The sequence below is a fragment of the Bos grunniens genome, chromosome 1 (genome assembly GCF_055505025.1).
Source record: "Bos grunniens cultivar Pamir isolate PY7600 chromosome 1, Bosgru_T2T1.0, whole genome shotgun sequence".
Classification (NCBI taxonomy): Eukaryota; Metazoa; Chordata; class Mammalia; order Artiodactyla; family Bovidae; genus Bos; species Bos grunniens.
The window spans coordinates 13,112,347-13,132,447 of NC_141165.1; the positions used below are offsets into that span (position 1 = coordinate 13,112,347).

Consider the following 20,101-nt stretch of genomic DNA (forward strand, 5'->3'; position numbering starts at 1 on the left):
TGAGCTGCCTTGTTTCCGACCCTCGGACGGGCCCAAGCGTGTTTCTCTGCCCCTCTCGCCCGCGGGGCGGGGGTGGGGTGGGGTGGGGGCGGGGGTGCGGTGGTGTCCCGGGCTCCGCACACCGGGCGGTAGAACGGGCAGCCGCGCCCTCTGCTGGACGTGGAGAGAACACCAGGCGAGCGGCTGGGCGGGTACCGGACCCGCGGGGACCAGAGGCCGCCGCTGGGCGGATTGCTCAAGCCGGAAAGGGACCTCCGAGGAGGGGTAGTCCTCAGACCCGTCCCCCGCCGGTCGGAGTAAAGGAAAACAGAGCCCCTTCCCACGTGGACTGGGCATGCAATTGTCCCTCCAGCGTCGCTGGGCATCGCGGTGACCAGCTCTGGCCGGCCAGGACTACCTACCTCGGAGTAGGCACGGTGTCCCCAGGAAGCAGCCGGGTCCAGAAATTGATCGCTGTGTGGCTTCTAGGCTCAATTCTTTGTACGACCTGAGCTGTTTCCAGATTTTCACTATTATGAATAATTCTACAAAAGCATCTCATACATGGTTTTCTGTGGGCAAATTGTTTTTACTTTTCTTGAGTAAAAACCCAGGAGTGGAATTCTAGGCCATGAGGTAGGCGGATGTTTAACTTCTGAAGAAATTGCCAAGCAGTTTTCCAAAACAGTTCTACCATTTCATACATTCCCAAAAACAGCGTGAGTGCCAGTCATCCCACAATCTAGCCAACACCCGGTTTTGTCTGTATTTTTAGTCTTACTTACAAGGTGTGAAGCAGCACCGCAGTGGTTTTTAAGTCACAGTCCCCTGGTAACTAACGATAGCACATTTCCACCCACCTGCTGGTTTGCCAGAGTCCCTTTTGCAAAATGCATATTCAAGTCTTTGCCCATACTTTAATTTTTTTGCCTTTCAGTATTGATATGTAGGAGTTCCTTATACATCAGGTATAAAACAAGTTCTTTGTCACATACATAGCCTTTGATCCCCTTTTTTTTGTATTAATTCAGTTTGTTGTGTAATTGTGTGCTTCAGCAATCACAATATACATGTTCAACTTACTGCAATCTATTTTTTATTGGAGTATAGTTGCTTTACAATGTTATTTTCTGCTGTACAAGGAAGTCGATCAGCTGTGGTATACATATATCCTGTCCCTCTTAGACCGCCCACCCCCATCCCACTGAACTAGGTCATCACGGAGCATCGAGCTGAGTTCCATGTGCTATACAGTAGCTTCCCACTAGGTATCTTTTTTCATGCATGGTGGTGTATATATATATCAATCCTAATCTCCCAGCTCATCTCACACTCCTCTGCCCCATCCCATATCTACACTGCAACCTATTTTTTATTTTTTAATTAACTGTGTGTGTGTGTGTCCGTTGCTCTGGAGAAGGCAATGGCACCCCACTCCAGTACTCTTGCCTGGAAAATCCCATGGACAGAGGAGCCTGGTGGGCTGCAGTCCATGGAGTCGCTAGAGTCGGACACGACTGAGTGACTTCACTTTCACTTTTCACTTTCATGCATTGGAGAAGGAAATGGCACCCCACTCCGGTGTTCTTGCCTGGAGAATCCCAGGGACGGGGGAGCCTGGTGGGCTGCCGTCTATGGGGTCGCACAGAGTCGGACACGGCTGAAGCAACTTAGCAGCAGCAGCAGCAGTGTGTGTCAGTTGCTCAGTCGTGTCTGACTCTTTGTGATCCCATGGACTGTAGCCTGCCAGGCTCCTCTGTCCATGGAATTCACCAGGCAAGAACACTGAAATGGGTTGCCATTTTCGTCTCCAAGGAATCTTCCCAAACCAGGGATTGAACTCAGGTCTCCTGTACTACAGGCAGATGTGTTACTGTCTGAGCTACTAGGGAAGGCCTTGCGTTAATATGTTCAAATTTAAAGAATTTTTTAAATTTATATTGGAGTATAGTTGACTAACAATGTTGTGTTAGTTTTGGGTGTACAATCTATCTTTGAATTAATATTATACTTTACATATAATGTGATAACCTTACAACTACATGATCTCATTTATCCTTACCTGTCCATTGGGCTATTGGGAGCATGTATAAACTCACATGTCTACTTAAGGTACGAGCTCCACAGCTTGTCCTCTTGTTTGCTATAAACAGTGAGCTATCTTGACACCCAGCTCACCATTGCCAGCGCCCTCTGCGTGCTTCTCGCAGACTCTGTGCTTCTTGTGGAGTTTTACCCTCTTAAGCTTCCTCCAGGACTGCTCGTAAAGCAGGTCTGCTGGCAGTTCATTCTACCACTTTTATCTGAAAGTGACTTTACAGTGAAGGATGTTTTCACTGGTTGTAGAATTCTGGGTTCATGGTTTTCTTTCATTTCTTTTAAAGAAGTTTTTCCATTGACATCGAGCTTCAACTGTTTCTGATGAGAGGTTGGGTACCACTGGCACCACTGTTTCCCTATAGCAAATGTCTTTTTCCTCTGGCTGCTTCTGAAATCTTCTCTGTCTATCCTCAGATATTCAACATGATGTGCGGAGGTTATGGGGTGGGGGGGTTGTATTTATTCTGCTTGGGGTCTCTGATCTTGGATCTGTGGTTTGGTGGTTTTAATCATATTTGGGGAAATTTTAGCCAACATTTAACTTAAATTTTTTTCTGCCTTATTCTCCTTTCCTTTCCTTCTGTGATCCAATTACACACACAGTTGTTGCTGTTCAGTCACTAAGTCATGTCCAACTCTTTGTGACCCCATGAACGGCAGCACGCCAGGCTTCCCTGTTCATCACCATCTTCCAGAGCTTGCTCAAACTCATGTCCATTGAGTCAGTGATGTCATCCAACCATCTCATCCTCTGTTGCCCCCTTCTCCTCCTGCCTTCAATCTATCCCAGCATCAAGGTCTTCTCCAATGAGTTGGCTCTTCTCATCAGGTGGCAAAAGTATTGAAACTTCAACTTCAGCATCAGTCCTTCCAATAAATATTCAGGGTTGATTTCCTTTAGGATTGACTGGTTTGATCTCCTTGCAGTCCAGGGGACTCTCAAGACTCTTCTCCAACACCACAGCTCAGAAGCATCATTTTTTCAGTGCTCAGCCTTCTTTATGGTCCAACTCTCACATCCATACATGACTACTGGAAAAACCATAACTTTGATTATATAAACCTTTGTCAGCAAAGTAATGTCTCTGTTTTTTAGTAAGCTGTCTAGGTTTGTCCTAGCTTCATGCACTACACTGAATTATATTATCATTGAGGCTCTGTTTACTTTCATTGTAAACATCCCCCCCCTTTCTGTGCTTCAAATCAGATAATTTCTATTGGCGTATCTTCTAGTTCACAGATGCTTTCTTCTGGATTGTCTAGGTAGCTTTTGATCCCGTGCAATAGATTTGTGAATACGGGCATTTTGCTTTTCAGGTACAGGATTTCTATCTGCCTCCTTTTAGAGTTTTCATAACTCTCCAAATCTCCCCACCTTATTGTTGATTACATACATATTTGCGCATAGATTCTGATCACAGTTACTATAAAGTTTGTATCTGTTCACCCCAGTATTTGTGCTGTGTCAACCTATTTCTACTTGCTGTTTCTTCTCCTGATCATAGTCACATTTACCTGCTGGTTCCCCTGCTGTCTAACTCTCTGGTCAGTTCCACCAGCCGCTCAGCTGTTGTTTGTCCCTAGGTCCCTGGGGTCCTGTCCCCTGTGTGTGCACTTCAGGAGCTAAAATGGACTTGCGAGAAGTTAATAAGGAGATACTGGGGCCTCCCCTACTGGGAGTCCCTCCTTCCTAGGCTAGTCTCCTTTGGTTTCTAGACACTCTGCAAGCCCCAAACGCTAAGCTTGGGTCTGGACTTGTCTGGTCCTCCCCTTCCCCATGTACTCCCACCTCAGCGTCCCAGAGATGCTGGTCATAAACCTCCTTTTATTTACATGTGGGCCCATGTGTATGTCAGCTCATGCAGTTCAAGCGAGTCCGCTCCCTCCACTTGAGTGCGAAGCCCATATGACACAGGACCAGGAATGTCCTCAGAGGGAGAGTCAGACAAACGTGTTCAAGGGCCATCATCTCCCCTCCACTTTCTGCCTGCCCTTGGCCCTTCTCCAGAACCTTCAAGCAATTGTGTACATTTTTAAGTATTGTATCCAGTGCTTAGTCACTTCAGTCATGTCCAACTCTTTGTGACCCCATGGACTATAGCCCACCAGACTTCTCTGTCCATGGAATTTTCCCAGCAAGAATACTGGAGTAGGTTGCCATTTCCTATTTTCCTACATTGCCTATTGTATCCAGAGTTTATGATTATTATCAACAGGAGGGTCAGTCTCTCCATCAGTATCACAAGTCAAAAGTCAAGAGGCAAAACATTTAAAGACAATTTCAATGCCGAGTGTCCATCAGAGCTTCCGCAGCCCTCACCTGCTTATGAGAACAGACAGAGTCAACCCCTTTCTGCTGACACAGGAACTCAGACCCCAGCAGCCTCATCAGGCTGTGGTTTGGAGTCCTCAGGAACTTTTGCACACTGTTCCACCAGCCACAGGCCCCTGTTTCGGGGAGCTTCTGTGTTATCCCCCCTCCACTGAAGCTGCCATCCCGTGTGGTCACTCCTTTGTTTCTCAGAACAGGGATGGATCTGGACTGGTCTGGTCCTCCCCTTCCCCATGCACTCCCAGCCCAGCATCCCAGAGATGCTGGTCATAAACCTCCTGGTGGGCCTACGTGTAAATCAGCTCATGCAGTTCGAGGTCTGCAGCCAAGGCTTGGCAGCCGGCCATTCATGTAAGTCCAGCCCCATGGGCCCATGCACACCTCACCCTCCAGGTTGATGAGTGATTTTGGAGGAGTAGCCTACACAGGATGGGCCTGTCCAGAGAGCCAGAGGAGAGCCTCAGGCCAGGGAGAGTACCTAGTAAGTAACTCTGGAGGTACCTAGATGTTGCTTCTGAGTTCATAACTGGAGGGAGCAGAGAGGGCTCCCTGGAAGAGGTGTTATAGCAGTTGGACCTCCTCCAGGGCACACTGGGGCCTGGGAAGGGGCAGCACAGGCGCTAAGAAGCTCTCTAGGCAGATGGTCCTTTGGCCTTGGAGGAGGCTGGGAAAGGGCAGCACCCTCAAGAGGGGCGCCTGCTTCACGCCCGGAGTGCGGGGGCTGGCGCCGCGTGGGTGGCCATCCTGAGGGTCTCTGCCCACAGCGTGCTCTCGGCTTCCCTCTCACGGTCCCAGACGTTTGGCGCCGCAGACTGGGAGGTTTTCCACATTGGGGAGAGGGTCTTCCTCGCCGTGGCGAACAGTCACCGCTACGACGTGGAGATGCGAGTGCAGAACGACTCCTACGTCATCAACTCGGTCATATACGAGCTGAACGTCACCGCGCAGACGTTCGTCCGCTTCCAGGAGATCCGCACCTGCAGGTACGCGGGCGGCGGGCGGCCGGGGCGGGGATCCAGGGGCCCCGGTCCTACGACCTCTGAGGCCGCCCGGACCGCACAGCGCGCACCCGAGCATCTGTGGGGCCGCGGTGCCCACCCCCCAGCCCACAGGTGTGAAGCGGCCTCGCTGTGCACCCCGCAGACCTTCCACACGACCAGCTGAGTGACCGCGGCTCCTCGCTGTAGCCTTGACTCTAACTGCTTTTAAAAGCTGTGGCTTGTGTGCTTGTTTTTAGAATTCAGGGTTTTTATTTTTTTTAATGAAATTTGCATATGTATACAACCATTTCCAGGTGACTTTAGAACATTTTCATTACCTTGAAAAGAAACCCCACCCCTCAGCTGTTAGTGCCCTCCGCAGCCCCTGGGGCCCACCAGCCTGCTCTCTGCCCCTCTGGGTGTCCCCACCTGGACATTGCATTCAGATGTGTCCGGCTTCTTCTACTGGTCATTCTTTCAAGGTTCATCCACGTTGTACCTTAGTGCCTCACTCTTCTAATGACTGAGTGATATTCCACTGTGTTTATTTATCATACTTTGTTTACTTTTCATCAGTTGATGGATACTTGTCTATTTCCACCATTTGACCAAATAGTGTGGTTCTGAAGGATTAAAAATATGCTTCACATTACCGTCAGCAGACTTACTGCCCTGATGCTTTGGAAGTCATGCCAGACCTTGATTTCCTACTGGATTAAGCCCCAGCAGCTTCTGATGCAAGCCGTGGGGGCAGACGGTGCAGTCAACATTTTGCTGCAAAAGCAAAGCTGTGGGCCTTGGTTCCAGAACCAGTTACAGTTGGCAGAATGCTGCGTGTGGGACCACACGGCTGTGCTACCAGCCCCACCCATGCCACACTGCATGAAACCCCTCAGTGGGCATGGCCACAGTCACCACTTTTTCTTAATGATGAGTCACAACTGGCCATGGCTGGAAGTGGCGGAGACAGGATTCCAGATAACAGAAGAAGGAAGAGTCAGGAGCCCCAGGGCCCCCACTGGCCTTGCCCCCCTGCATGTCCCCAGGTACCTCTGTGGCCGACTCATGTCCAGGGTTCTGCTGGAGCTCTAGGCCAGCGCCCTCAGTGCCCCACTGAGAAGGAATCCAGGGTGAGTGTCACCCAAGAGAGTGCGACTGTGCTGTCTCAACAGGCCATAACCCTGAGGCCTCTGGATGCAGAGGCACTGGCCTGGCCTTGCGCATCTGAGTGACTCCTGCAAGACTGCAGCCTCAGTTTCCTCATCTGTAAAGTAGGCCCGCAGTAATTAGAGCAGTGGCTGGGGATCACAGCTGATGCCCAGGTTGGCCTCCTGGGATAGACAAGGCTCCGGGATGTCCTTCCCAGAAGCCCTCTGTCAGATCCCTGAGAACTAAGATGTCTCTGAGCGCAGACTCACCCTTAGCAAGTTCAGGGGCGTTTGTTGAAAACAGGATGCAGTGGTCTGTTTGCAGTAAGAACCACAGCTTCCAAATTTAGGGGGACGTCTCTACGTTGGCAGGCCCTGCTGGTACCTGAACTGGAGTCAGGGAAGAAGCATGTGACCTCACAGCCATTGTCCTCAAGTTTTCGCCTCCAGGGGGCGCTGCAGACTTTTAGGGAGTGGCCACGAGTTTAGGGCTGTTCCTCTATTTCAACCTCTTCCAAGTGAACGACTTTTGCACCCGTGTTCACAACTTCACTGTTCGCTCTTGTTGCCCGGGTGTCCATAGACAGATGAGTGGGGTCCATTCTTACAGTAGAATATTGTTCAGCCTCAAAAAAGGACATCCTGACACCTGACCGCACGGATGAACCTTGAGGACATATGCTCAGTGACATAAGCCAGACACAGAAGGACAAATACTTTGTGATCCACTTACCCGAGGCCTCTGGAGGAGTCAGATCCGTAGGGACAGGAAGTAGATGGTGGGGGCCAGAGGCTGGGGGAGGGGATGGGGAGTGAGTGTTTCCTGGGGACAGAGGTTCAGTTTGGAAGGTGGAGAAATTCTGGAGGTGGATGTGGTGATGGTTGCATGTCAATGTGAAGGTACCCAATGCCACTAAGCTTAAAGGTCCATTTAAAAATGAATACAATAGAAATCTTTGTGTTATGTGTATTTTATTACAATTAAATGTTTTAAGTTTAAAAAGTGAACAACTAATTTGCATTTCCCTGGAATAGACCAACCGGTTGTATGACTGAGGAAACTGCTCCTCCTTCTGTGGATTTTGGAGGTGGGACCTAGCCCCCTGAATCCTGAGATTAGGGGGAGAACCAGCCGGACACCAACCCCCAAGTCCCCAGGCAGCATCTCCAGGTCCTAATTCTGCTCACTTGCTCCCGCAGTGCTCTGGACTGGGAGTTCTTCTCGGTGGGAGAAGATTATTTCCTGGTGGTTGCAAACTCCTTCGATGGAAATACCTTCTCGGTAAACAGTATTATTTACAGGTAAAGGCCCTGCCCCTGCTAGACACCTCGGTTCAGCTGGGTGGGCCCACCTTCCCCTTGAATGACCACGGGCTCAGAGCGAGTCACAGGTCATGGAGCCCTGTGGGTCGCCTGGCACTGGGAGCACCTGAGCACGGGCTGAGTCTGGGTCAGGCCCCCGGGCCAGCTAGGTGACCACTAGCCCTGCTGGCATTCACAACTTTGGGTTCTGGCTGGAGATGCAGTGAGAGGCTACACTAATGTGAGAGTTATTAGTGTGTTATCCTATTAAATGTTTCCAGCCAAGGCTGTGGTAGATCTCTCTATTTTCCACGTGTCCTTCAGTAAAATTGTACACTTCATCTTAGAGGCACCATGGCATTCTCGCGACCTTCCCTTCCAGGAGTTTTCCAAGTATTGTAAGCATATGTCCATTTTCATCTGTGTATCACAATTAACTGTTGTATCTGGTCATGCAACCACAGTATCTTATTAGTTTTAATAGTTTTCTAAAGAAATGTCTCATGGGAGTTCAAGAAGTACAACTATGTCTGCAAATAAAAGCGCCTTTGCCTCTGTATTTCTAATGTTTTTACTGTTGATCTAAGTTTCTCAGTTATCTAGAAATTCCAGGATGATCTTGAATCGTCTTGGACAGGGCAGTACCCCCTTTCAGGCCTCAGTTTCCCTCTCTACAGGCTAAGGCCCCTCCTGGCCCAGCTCCTCGCGATTGGAACCTGGGGAGGTTTTGGGCCTGGGATGCATGGCCCCTCATACTGTGATGGTGGGAGAGGCAGGTGGGACCCTGGTGAGGGTCAGGGAGGGGTGGGGTGGGAGCCCCGGGGAGAGGGAGCAGCCCAGACACTCACTCCTCTCGCTGGGGCTGGCGTCCCAGCCTGGAAGCTGACAGCATCTCTCCCCGCAGGTGGCAGGGGTATGAAGGCTTCGTGGCCGTGCACAGCCTCCCAACCTTCGGCTGCAGGGACTGGGAGGCCTTCCGCACAGCGGCCGGCTCCTTCCTGGTCTACTCCAGCGCCAAGGAACCGCTGTCCCGGGTGCTGAAGCTGAGGACGGGGTGATGGGCTCAGAGCCCCAGGAGCTAGACCTACGTGGCCACACCCCAGAACCTCACCAGGAACCCCCAAAGCCTCTGGGGAGTAGGACAAGCCTGGGAGAAGCTGTGGCTTCCAGAGCCACCAACTCGCTTTCTCTGGCCTTTGTCCAGCCACGCCATCATCACCTAGACAACCATGGTGGCCAGATGGGTGGCTCTGTGAGCATCCAAGCTGAAGACCAGAGCTGCTCCTGCAACTCTGCTGTCCTGCAGGGATTTTGCTTTAAAGGAAAAGCTCATACAAAGTTTTACCTCAAAAACAGCAGGGACTGGTCACCTTCCCACAGCGTCCACCACGTGACCAGACACTCAGCTCTGGCTGGGGAGCCCTGACGCAGGGACCGGCTTCGTGCTGCCTCACATATTTGTACCAGCTATTTATTGTGTTCTGTCTATTTATGATGCTCCCTACAGAAAGTACTGCTGTGTCTGTGTGTTTCTGATGGGAACTAAACCCCCAGCGAGCGCAGCCCAGGGCCAGTGCACTCACTTGGCCACCTTGGCCTGACGTGCCCTCATGTCCCTGGTCACCAGCATGCCTCTCCTCTGCAGGAGCTTCTTCCTCCAGCCTCAGGTTTCCCACAAATGTGGTTGGGTAGGGTCAGGTCAGGAATCCCAAGCATGCGTGGCATGGGTCCAGTCTCCTCCCTGAGGCCACACCCATGGGAGATGCCTGGCAGATGGACCCTCACGCCTCTGCCTCCAGGCAGGCCTTCCTGGTCTCCACACGGCCTTATGGGTGTGCCAGATGGACTTGGAACGCCTCCTTGGGACCAGCACTTGCCCAGCTCCTCCCGTGTCCAACTCCTGACCCTCCACTGGGCGAGGGCTTCCAGCCTCCTGGAGATGGATGGCAGGTGTGACGTGGCAACACTCTGGGAACCTGGGGAGGAGGATGGAGTTGCCATCACCACCAGGAAGTCCCCTGGGTGGAAGGGAGATCCTGCATGCCAGGAGATTTGCTGGGAAGGCCCTTGGGGTCCAGACCACAGGGCCGTAGCCAAGCCAGGCCTGTTCCATCAGCCAGGCCCACCTGCTCTAGGATTGGTTGTGAGAGCCAGGACCTCAGCAGCAGCAAGGCCCCTGCTTGGTTTAATGCTCTGCTATTTCCATCTCAAATTCTCATTGGTTCTTGCACAGGATCACACAGCCAATGGGAGTCCTGGCTGTCTGTAGTCAGCTGCAGGTAAGAACTGGGCTGGCCCAACTACCCAGGAAGGAATCTGTGTGCATCTGCTCCCCCTCCATCCAGGCCAGATTTGGAGTCTCAGGACCATAACTGGGACCCTCTTCATTTCCCAAAGCAGGGATTTTTCTAGAGACTCCTCCAGGCCAGCAGGTGAGCCACATGCCTTGGGGAGGCGGAGGCTGACCTTGGTCAAGGATGTCTCCTGCCTGGGAGAATGGCAGAGTGGAGGGTGAGAAGGGGTGCAGGCCAGGGGCCCTGTGTGAGAGAGAAGTCCTGGGGCTAGAATGCCCCCAGGGTAATTCCACGGGCAAAGAACCCCCACCCCTTATATACACTCAGTGCTTGGAGAAAGGATGTGCCTGCATGCAAGTCAGGCCCTCCTCCTGCAGCCCCCGGGTCTCTGCTAGACCCACATCCCCTTGCTGTCATTGTCCCTATGACCTGGCTTGGTCCCAGCCCTGGGCAGCTGGGGGCCTCATGGGCTAGGTGGGAGGACTATGGATCTGCTGGTGCACGTAGGTTGGGCCAATGGTACCAGAGAAAAATGTAGGCTCCCCAGTTAGCTTGAATTGCAGATGAACAATGAGGAAAACAATAGAATGGGAAAGACTAGAGATCTCTTCAAGAAAATTAGAGATCAGTTGCTCAGTGGTGTCCGACTCTTTGCGACCCTATGAATAGCAGCACACCAGGCCTCCCTGTCCATCACCAACTCCCGGAGTTCACTCAGACTCATGTGCATCGAGTCAGTGATGCCATCAGCCATCTCATCCTCTGTTGTCCCCTTCTCCTCCTGCCCCTAATCCCTCCCAGCATCAGAGTCTTTTCCAATGAGTCAACTCTTCGCATGAGGTGGCCAAAGTATTGGAGTTTCAGCTTTAGCATCAGTCCTTTCAAAGAAATCCCAGGGCTGATCTCCTTCAGAATGGACTGGTTGGATCTCCCTGCAGTCCAAGGGACTCTCAAGAGTCTTCTCCAACACCACAGTTCAAAAGCATCAATTCTTCGGTGCTCAGCCTTCTTCACAGTCCAACTCTCACATCCATACATGACCACTGGAAAAAGCAGAGCCTTGACTAGACAGACCTTTGTTGGCAAAGTAATGTCTCTGCTTTTCAATATGCTATCTAGGTTGGTCATAACTTTTCTTCCAAGGAGTAAGTGAATTTTAATTTCATGGCTGCAATCACCATCTGCAGTGATCTTGGAGCCCAAAAATATAAAGTCTGACACTGTTTCCCCCGTTTCCCCATCTATTTCCCATGAAGTGATGGGACCAGATGCCATGATCTTTGTTTTCTGAATGTTGAGCTTTAAGCCAATTTTTTCACTCTCCTCTTTCACCTTCATCAAGAGGCTTTTTAGTTCCTCTTCACTTTCTGCCATAAGGGTGGTGTCATCTGCATATCTGAGGTTATTGATATTTCTCCCGGCAATCTTGATTCCAGCTTGTGCTTCTTGCAGCCCAGCGTTTCTCATGATGTACTCCGCATATAAGTTAAATAAGCAGGGTGACAATATACAGCCTTGATGTCCTCCTTTTCCTATTTGGAACCAGTCTGTTGTTCCATGTCCAGTTCTAACTGTTGCTTCCTGACCTGCATACAGATTTCTCAAGAGGCAGGTCAGGTGGTCTGGTGTTTCCATCTCTTTCAGAATTTCCCACAGTTTATTGTGATCCACAAAGTCAAAGGCTTTGGCATAGTCAATAAAGCAGAAATAGATGTTTTTCTGGCACTCTCTTGCTTTTTCCATGATCCAGTGGATGTTGGCAATTTGGTCTCTGGTTCCTCTGCCTTTTCTAAAACCAGCTTGAACAACTGGAAGTTCACGGTTCACGTATTGCTGAAGCCTGGCTTGGAGAATTTTGAGCATTACTTTATTAGCGTATGAGATGAGTGCAATTGTGTGGTAGTTTGAGCATTCTTTGGCATTGCCTTTCTTTGGGATTGGAATGAAAACTGACCTTTTCCAGTCCTGTGGCCACTGCTGAGTTTTCCAAATTTGCTGGCATATTGAGTGCAGCACTTTCACAGCATCATCTTTCAGGATTTGAAATAGCTCAACTGGAATTCCAGCACCTCCACTAGCTTTGTTCGTAGTGATGCTTTCTAAGGCCCACTTGACTGCACATTCCAGGGTGTCTGGCTCTAGGTGAGTGATCACACCATCGTGATTATCTGGGTCATGAAGATCTTTTTTGTACAGTTCTTCTGTGTATTCTTGCCACCTCTTCTTAATATCTTCTGCTTCTGTTAGGTCCATACCATTTCTGTCCTTTATCGAGCCCATCTTTGCATAACAGGTTCCCTTGGTATCTCTAATTTTCTTGAAGAGATTTGCTGGAGCAGCCGTGAAGAGATACCCCACGTATTTCAAATCCTGAAAGATGATCCTGTGAAAGTGCTGCACTCAACATGCCAGCAAATTTGGAAAACTCAGCAGTGGCCACAGGACTGGAAAAGGTCAGTTTTCATTCCAATCCCAAAGAAAGGCAATGCCAAAGAATGCTCAAACTACCACACAATTGCACTCATCTCATACGCTAATAAAGTAATGCTCAAAATTCTCCAAGCCAGGCTTCAGCAATACGTGAACCGTGAACTTCCAGTTGTTCAAGCTGGTTTTAGAAAAGGCAGAGGAACCAGAGACCAAATTGCCAACATCCACTGGATCATGGAAAAAGCAAGAGAGTGCCAGAAAAACATCTATTTCTGCTTTATTGACTATGCCAAAGCCTTTGACTTTGTGGATCACAATAAACTGTGGGAAATTCTGAAAGAGATGGGAATACCAGACCACCTGACCTGCCTCTTGAGAAATCTGTATGCAGGTCAGGAAGCAACAGTTAGAACTGGACATGGAACAACAGACTGGTTCCAAATAGGAAAAGGAGGACATCAAGGCTGTATATTGTCACCCTGCTTATTTAATTTCTATGCGGAGTACATCATGAGAAACGCTGGGCTGCAAGAAGCACAAGCTGGAATCAAGATTGCCAGGAGAAATATCAATAACCTCAGATATGCAGATGACACCACCCTTATGGCAGAAAGTGAAGAGGAACTAAAAAGCCTCTTGATGAAGGTGAAAGAGGAGAGTGAAAAAATTGGCTTAAAGCTCAACATTCAGAAAACAAAGATCATGGCATCTGGTCCCATCACTTCATGGGAAATAGATGGGGAAACGGGGGAAACAGTGTCAGACTTTATATTTTTGGGCTCCAAGATCACTGCAGATGGTGATTGCAGCCATGAAATTAAAATTCACTTACTCCTTGGAAGAAAAGTTATGACCAACCTAGATAGCATATTGAAAAGCAGAGACATTACTTTGCCAACAAAGGTCTGTCTAGTCAAGGCTCTGCTTTTTCCAGTGGTCATGTATGGATGTGAGAGTTGGACTGTGAAGAAGGCTGAGCACCGAAGAATTGATGCTTTTGAACTGTGGTGTTGGAGAAGACTCTTGAGAGTCCCTTGGACTGCAGGGAGATCCAACCAGTCCATTCTGAAGGAGATCAGCCCTGGGATTTCTTTGAAAGGACTGATGCTAAAGCTGAAACTCCAATACTTTGGCCACCTCATGCGAAGAGTTGACTCATTGGAAAAGACTCTGATGCTGGGAGGGATTAGGGGCAGGAGGAGAAGGGGACAACAGAGGATGAGATGGCTGATGGCATCACTGACTCGATGCACATGAGTCTGAGTGAACTCCGGGAGTTGGTGATGGACAGGGAGGCCTGGTGTGCTGCTATTCATAGGGTCGCAAAGAGTCGGACACCACTGAGTGACTGAACTGAACTGAATCAACGCTTTTTTAAAAATTATGTAACCCTAATATTGCATAGAACATAGAGTAAAGGGGTATTTGGTGTTTATCTGAGGTTCAGATTCAAGTGGGCATCCTGTTTTGATTCTGACACTCAGTCGCCCACCCTCCCTGAGAGTGGTGTGGGGTCTGCTGAGGGTTCTGATTCTAACAGGATCTGAGGCCAGGCCTGAGCAGCTGTGAGAGGGAACAGCAGGGTCCAGGGCTTGGAGGCATGCAGCCACAGGCAGGGTTGGCTGGGGGCTAGGGTCCATGGCATGTCATGTCAAATACTCCTTCTGCAGGTATGCCCAGAAGTGCCCCCAGAGGCAGGCAACCCTCAAGGAGAGGGGAGGCCATCTGGGCCAAGAGCACAGCGGGCCCCTGAGACCCATCTCCATGCCTGGGACGGTTGGCTCTTGTGTGTCTGGTGACATGAACATTAAATCCATGGGCTCTGGGTAAAGGGATCACCCTCTGTGGTGTGGGGGCCTCCTTGAGCACAGGGTCTCCCCAGGAGGCCACATTAGACCTGGCACTGCCCATCGGCTACCTGGGTTTCCACCAGGCAGATCTGGGGATCAGCAGCCTCCACAAGCCCCTGAACCAATCCTGCCAGGATCTCTCTCTACACACGGTTTCCCTGGAAAGCCCCCCACCCGCCCCCCAAGAACAAAATGCCCAAATGGGCCAAGGTGCCCGGGAGTCAGGACAGCTGTGTTCGGTCCCATTCCCGGGTTTGTCCATAGGAGAGGGGCCCATGGGTACTGTCCACACTCCCCAGGCACCCACCTACGCAGCTCCTCTCCCCCTGGGGTGGTCCAGATGTCCAGCTGGCGCCCGGGGAGGGAGGAGGCAGACCACAGACACTGACGTCACCAGCACACCAGCAACACGCAGGGAGCAACCACCTCCTGTGCCTGCTCGGGGCTTTGTCCTGGCCAAGCAGGGCCACTGCGGCTCCGACAGTATCCTATCTCTGCTCTGGTGGGTGGAAAGAGAACGCACCAATCAAGAGCTGTTTGAGTTAGGGGGAGTGACCGCAGAGAGCATGCCAGTATTTATATCTTTTCAAGTCAGCTCTTGAGCGTCTGTCCCGTGTCATTCCCAAGGCGCGTGCGGCTCCCGGGAGTTAGCACGCTCTGTGATGTGGCCACATCCTTGTCGTTTTGACAACAATGTTGCTTTCTTCACAGGAACATCCAGGAATTTGCTGGACTGATCATCTTTTGTTAAACCACAAAAATCAACAGCCTTTTCTGTGATAAACACAACATCTTTGCACAAATTGCTTTTCTTTGAAGTTCCTTCTGATTTCCTGGAGAAGTACCGTCTGTGGCAGTTTTTTGCACCTTCTCCTTGCCTTCAGGGCTCCCCTCCCTGAAACCCGATCCAGCAGAAGGGTGACCAGATGTGTGACGTGCACCTCTTCCATCAGCCCCATCAGATCGGACTTTACCTATTTCTCAATCTGTCAGGGCAGAATTGCTGGCAAAACTATCTTGTGGTAAATTGCTGGCAAAACTTCACCATGGTCAGCAGACCTGCCTTGGGGTTGCTGGACGATTCCTGTAGGCATTAATGTTCTTAATCTCACCACCAGCAACAAAGCCCCAGCCTCTGCCACACACACACACACACAGCCCCACACATTCACACATCCCCCACACATGCTGACACACTCACAAGCTCCTACACAAGTGCACACACATGCACATCCTTTCTGGATGGGAGCCGTGTCTGGGCAATTCAGGCTCGGAGCTGAAGCTTGGTGCTGCCCGAGGGTCTGAGCGGCCATGGCATCTGCTAACACTCGAAGTGTCCACTGTGCACCAGCTGCCCGGGCCGGAGCCGCACACGTGACCACACAGTCCTGGCCACACTTAAACTCTCCAGTGGCTAGAACCCAGAGTCCCAGGTGACCTCCAGGCGCTGCACGACCGCCCGGCTGCCTCCCCTGTCCCACCCAGCCCATTCCTTCCTCAGGCTGACCTGCCTGTCCTTAGCTCCATCATCCCTCAGAGAGACCTCCCAGGCTCATGACCAGAGCCGGTCCACCACACCCTACGAGTGCACAGAACACTCCCTTCTCTCTCCATCTGCATACCTCACTGAGCAGCATCTGCAGAAATCCAGATGCTCATGTTTGTTAACTCATTCACGTCCACTCCTCCTCTGGAACTTCAGAGCAGGTGCTCCAGGGGTTCCCAGGCCCCTCCCCTCTCCATGGAGGACGGGCTCCCAGCTCCCTCCCCACTCCACAGAGCAGGGGTTCTGAGCCCCTCCCCCCTCCAAGGAGCAGGTGCTCCAGGGGCTCCCACCCCACATCCCAGAGCAGGGCTCCAGGTGTGCACTGCTGAAAAGATCCATTCCAACAGGATTATGAAAAGAATGGCTTTCCTATCAGACTGAGAGGAGTTACCACCTCAGTTCTTTCACTCACGGTTTTAACTTAGCCAGTTACTGAATCCCCTCAACCTTGGTCCCTCGAGGACCCACCTCCCTCAGGCGATGCCTGGGCAATGTGACGTGGGTGTCCTGTGGCCCCAGCACAGCTCCTGGACCCATGAGTGGACAACAGCAGCCCCTCATCCTTGTCATCTGCCCACCAGTTTTCCTGAACAAAGTTGGACCTAAAATCCCATTGGAAATAAAATGTTGAGCCTGTCTCATTTTTGATGGTAGATTTACTGGTTTAAACCACATGCTAGTGAATCAAAGTCGTCAGTAACACCTAATACCCAAAGATGGTTTCTCCTCTGACAGAAAGATGGTCAATATTAGGAGAGCCCTTGAAACCATCCGCTATGCCAGCAACAAAAGAGCAAACGCAAAGGAAGAAAAAGGGCATCTCAGAGAGTCTGTGGCTCTTTTCATGACTCGAATGTTATTTTTAAATTTGTTAAAGGCCCTTATCTTTGCTTAATTTTGATTTATTTAATTTTATATAATTAAAAATGCACCAACCTTAAGGGCTCTATTCAATGAGTTTTGCTAATTGTACACATATGCGGAACCACCCTCAACAAAGCCAGGAGCATTTCCACCCCCCAGGAGTCTCCTGTGCCCCTTCCGGTCACCCCCTCGCGCGCGCACACACACACACACACACGATCTGCTTTCTGTCTCCAGAAGCCCTGCCCGCCACCGGCATCGCTCCCATGGCACCGTGAAGGGCACTGTCTGTGTCCGTCTCTCAGCTTAGCGCTTCTGACACTCATACGAGCTGTCGCACCTGCAGGCTCTCTGCTTTCTTTGCAGCTTTTTGCCATTTGCTCGTGGCTTCAGTCCGTCGTATCAATAGCCCATTGCCCTTCCTATTTATCTGCTGTGGGGTTGTTTCTGTTTGGGGCTGCTATAAACATCACTGGATAATTTGTGTGCACAGGTGTTTATTTCCCTTGGAAAACATCTGGGAGCAGGGGCCATTGGGTAAGTGATGGCTGCGCTTTGTAACATTCCTCCAAGCGGTTCTCCAGCTTGGGGACCCGCTTCCACGTCTATAATTCCCATAATAACAAAGAAGCTCTCAGACCAGCTGCCCGCGGGGTATTTAGCACGGGACCCTCGAGCCCTCAGATGATAATCACGGATGTGCCCAGCAGCCTGGTGGCACCACTGTTTGTATATCAAAGTCCAGCCAGTCCTGGCCTCTGTGGTGAGAGCAAAGGGCAGAGAGACAGGATGTGAGAAAGACAAAGGGTGATGCCCCGTGGACAGTCTCTCTGTTGATAGAACCTACTAGAATCAGCATGAGAACTTTGTGAGCTCATTTGACCATTAAAGGCGTATAAGAATCTGAGCCCACCCTACCTGTCTTACTTCATTTCCGTGGAGAGAGGACAGCAGACCAGCACCACTTGTGTGTTTACAAAACCACAGAAGCCCCCGCCTTAGGCTTGTGTCTCTGGGACAGAATTATCACGCACTCAGTGGCTTAAAACAACAGGGACTGCACTGCCTCGCAGTCCTGGAGTCAGGGGTCCCTCCCAGGTGTCACTGGGCCAAAGTCAAGGTGAGGGCAGGGCTGGTTCCTTCTAGGGCTCCAGGAGTGAATGTTCCCTCCTTTTCCAGCTTCTAGAAGTGCCCACATCCTGGGTTCTCAGTACTTCCTCCACCTCCAAGGCTGCAGTGGGCAGCGGAGTCTTCTTCACCTGCCCTCTCTCTGAATTGCTCCCTGTGCCTTCCCTTCCACCAAACGGTGCAAAACAGACTTAAATTGGTGAGTTGCACCCACAGTGCCGCAAGCCACGTCACAGCCACAGGCACTCCAGGGCCGGCTGCGGTGACCAGGACCTGCGCGGGTCCTTCTCCTTCTCCTGGGGCTGCTAAACAGTTAAAATCTAAGCGAAGCAGTTCTGTTTACAAGTTACTGGTGTGGAAAACCTCACTCTTGACGTCCTGATCACTGTGACACCCAGACTGACTGGCTCTGATTCCAAGGTGACTTCTCAGCCCGGGCAAGGACGGGAGGTTGGTGCTTGATCCAGTGGTCCCTGGGAGAACACCACGCCCGGGGAGCCTGGCGGGGAACTGGGCCTGTCTGACCGTGCGCAGGGCTGCCCTCTGGCAGCGCCACTCTCCACGGCTGGTGACCATCTTGCAGGGACAGCAGGACCCAGGCCTTCCAGCCAAGCAAAGTCCACTCTGGCTGGTGCCAGAGGTGGGTGCAGGGGAATGCCAGCTGAGCTGAGCAGCAGGGTCCTAAGTGCTCTGGGGAGCAGAATGGTGGGTGCCCACCCAAGGGGAGCCCCTCCAGCTCACCCATGTGGGTGAAGGGGCTGCCCTGGTGGGGCCTGGCAGGGGCAGCAGCTTGGAGCTGTGCCAAGCGGCCTGAGTGCCCACTCTGCACACCATTTCAGAAGACAGGCCCCTGAGAGAATTCCAGCACGGAGGTTACCCTGCCCAGAGAAGTCTCCGGGCCTCATTGCTGACCTGCTGAGGGTCTGAGTGAGTGGGGGGTGGGGCGGTGTGAAGCAGGGACGGTACAAAGACAGGGTGAGCATTCTCATGGGCTCTCTGCCCTAGGCTGACTGGGTGCTGGGAGCCGATGTGACTTGATGAGATAAGGGACTTTCAACAGGTGACAGACAGACAGTTCAGCGTCCTCTGTTCTGAGAACTACATACCTGCTACAACCATAAGTCTGGCGACTGTGGTCATGGAGTCTTGACATAAATGCATTTTCCTTCAGGGTTTTCTCAGCATCTTAACTGCTCCCATGTCACTGCCCGGCTGTGGAGGCCTCATAGGCATCTCCTGGACGTCTCTCTGCCGTCCACTGCTGCCCGGCAACCTGGTCACAGCCCCACTGAGCGTTCAGCAGCTCGACAGCCTTGGGAAAGTCCTTTCAGTGCTCCAGGCCTTGGCTGCCCCGTCCATTAGGGAGGGTCGGCTGCTAACGTGGGCTCCTGAGTCAGCTCCCAGCCCAGCGGCCCCTCTCCCTGCATCTCTCTGCAAAGCCTGCTTCCGCAGCCCTTCCTCCGAAGGCCCCTCTCCTCTGACAGCTGCTGGTCTCACAGGGAAGGTCAGCCATGGGCTTGTCTCTCTGGGGAACTGTCTCCCAGTCTCCCTTTGCACAGAACCCCAGATGGGCACAGGGCTGCTTCTGACTGCAAAGCTACCCCCGCAGTGCCCTCTGTGGCCAGTGCTGCCACCACGGGTACAGATGTAGACCCTGGCAGGCCTGGGTCCCAGCAGGGGCTTCCCCTCTCCTGGCCAGCGCAGCTGCCGGCAGGGAGGGGACCCGCAAGGCCGCTGACTCTGGCCCTTCTCCAAACCAGGGCGAAACCCAGGATTCGCTTCTTTGTTTTGACAACACTCCAGGGCCCAAGTGAGAACTTCCAGGCCTGGGTGTCAGAAGGCCTGGATTCCAGCTCCACTCTGCCCACAAGCCAACTCCTGTGTCTGTCATTTCTTTCCCTGGACCTTGGAATCTTGGGTTTCTTGTCTGAAAATAGAAGTATTACCGACCGTGCCAGGGCCTGGTGGGAATTCCCTGAGGCGCCCTGCCTGGCAGTACCCGCCGCCCACATGCCTTCGCAGCCACTGCCCCCTCCCAGCAGGCAGCCTGCCCAGAGTGCCCTCTGGGGCCTGAGTGCTGATTTCCACACACGGTTCCTACAAGGCTGTGTGGCTTGGCCACTGCTGAGACTGGACCTCACCCCGTCA

General features: G+C 51.7%; 1 protein-coding gene across 1 annotated transcript in view; it reads left to right on the top strand.

Annotated features, from left to right (window-relative positions):
• Positions 1 to 9,354, top strand: part of TSPEAR (thrombospondin type laminin G domain and EAR repeats) — a 185,653-nt gene extending 176,299 nt beyond the window's left edge. The window contains exons 10-12 of the mRNA XM_086327842.1: positions 5,207 to 5,394; positions 7,740 to 7,841; positions 8,746 to 9,354. Of these exons, the coding sequence (XP_086183968.1) occupies positions 5,207 to 5,394; positions 7,740 to 7,841; positions 8,746 to 8,899 (444 nt within the window). The 3' untranslated portion in view covers positions 8,900 to 9,354. The remainder of the gene's footprint in view (positions 1 to 5,206; positions 5,395 to 7,739; positions 7,842 to 8,745) is intronic.
• Positions 9,355 to 20,101: the final 10,747 nt, after the last annotated feature.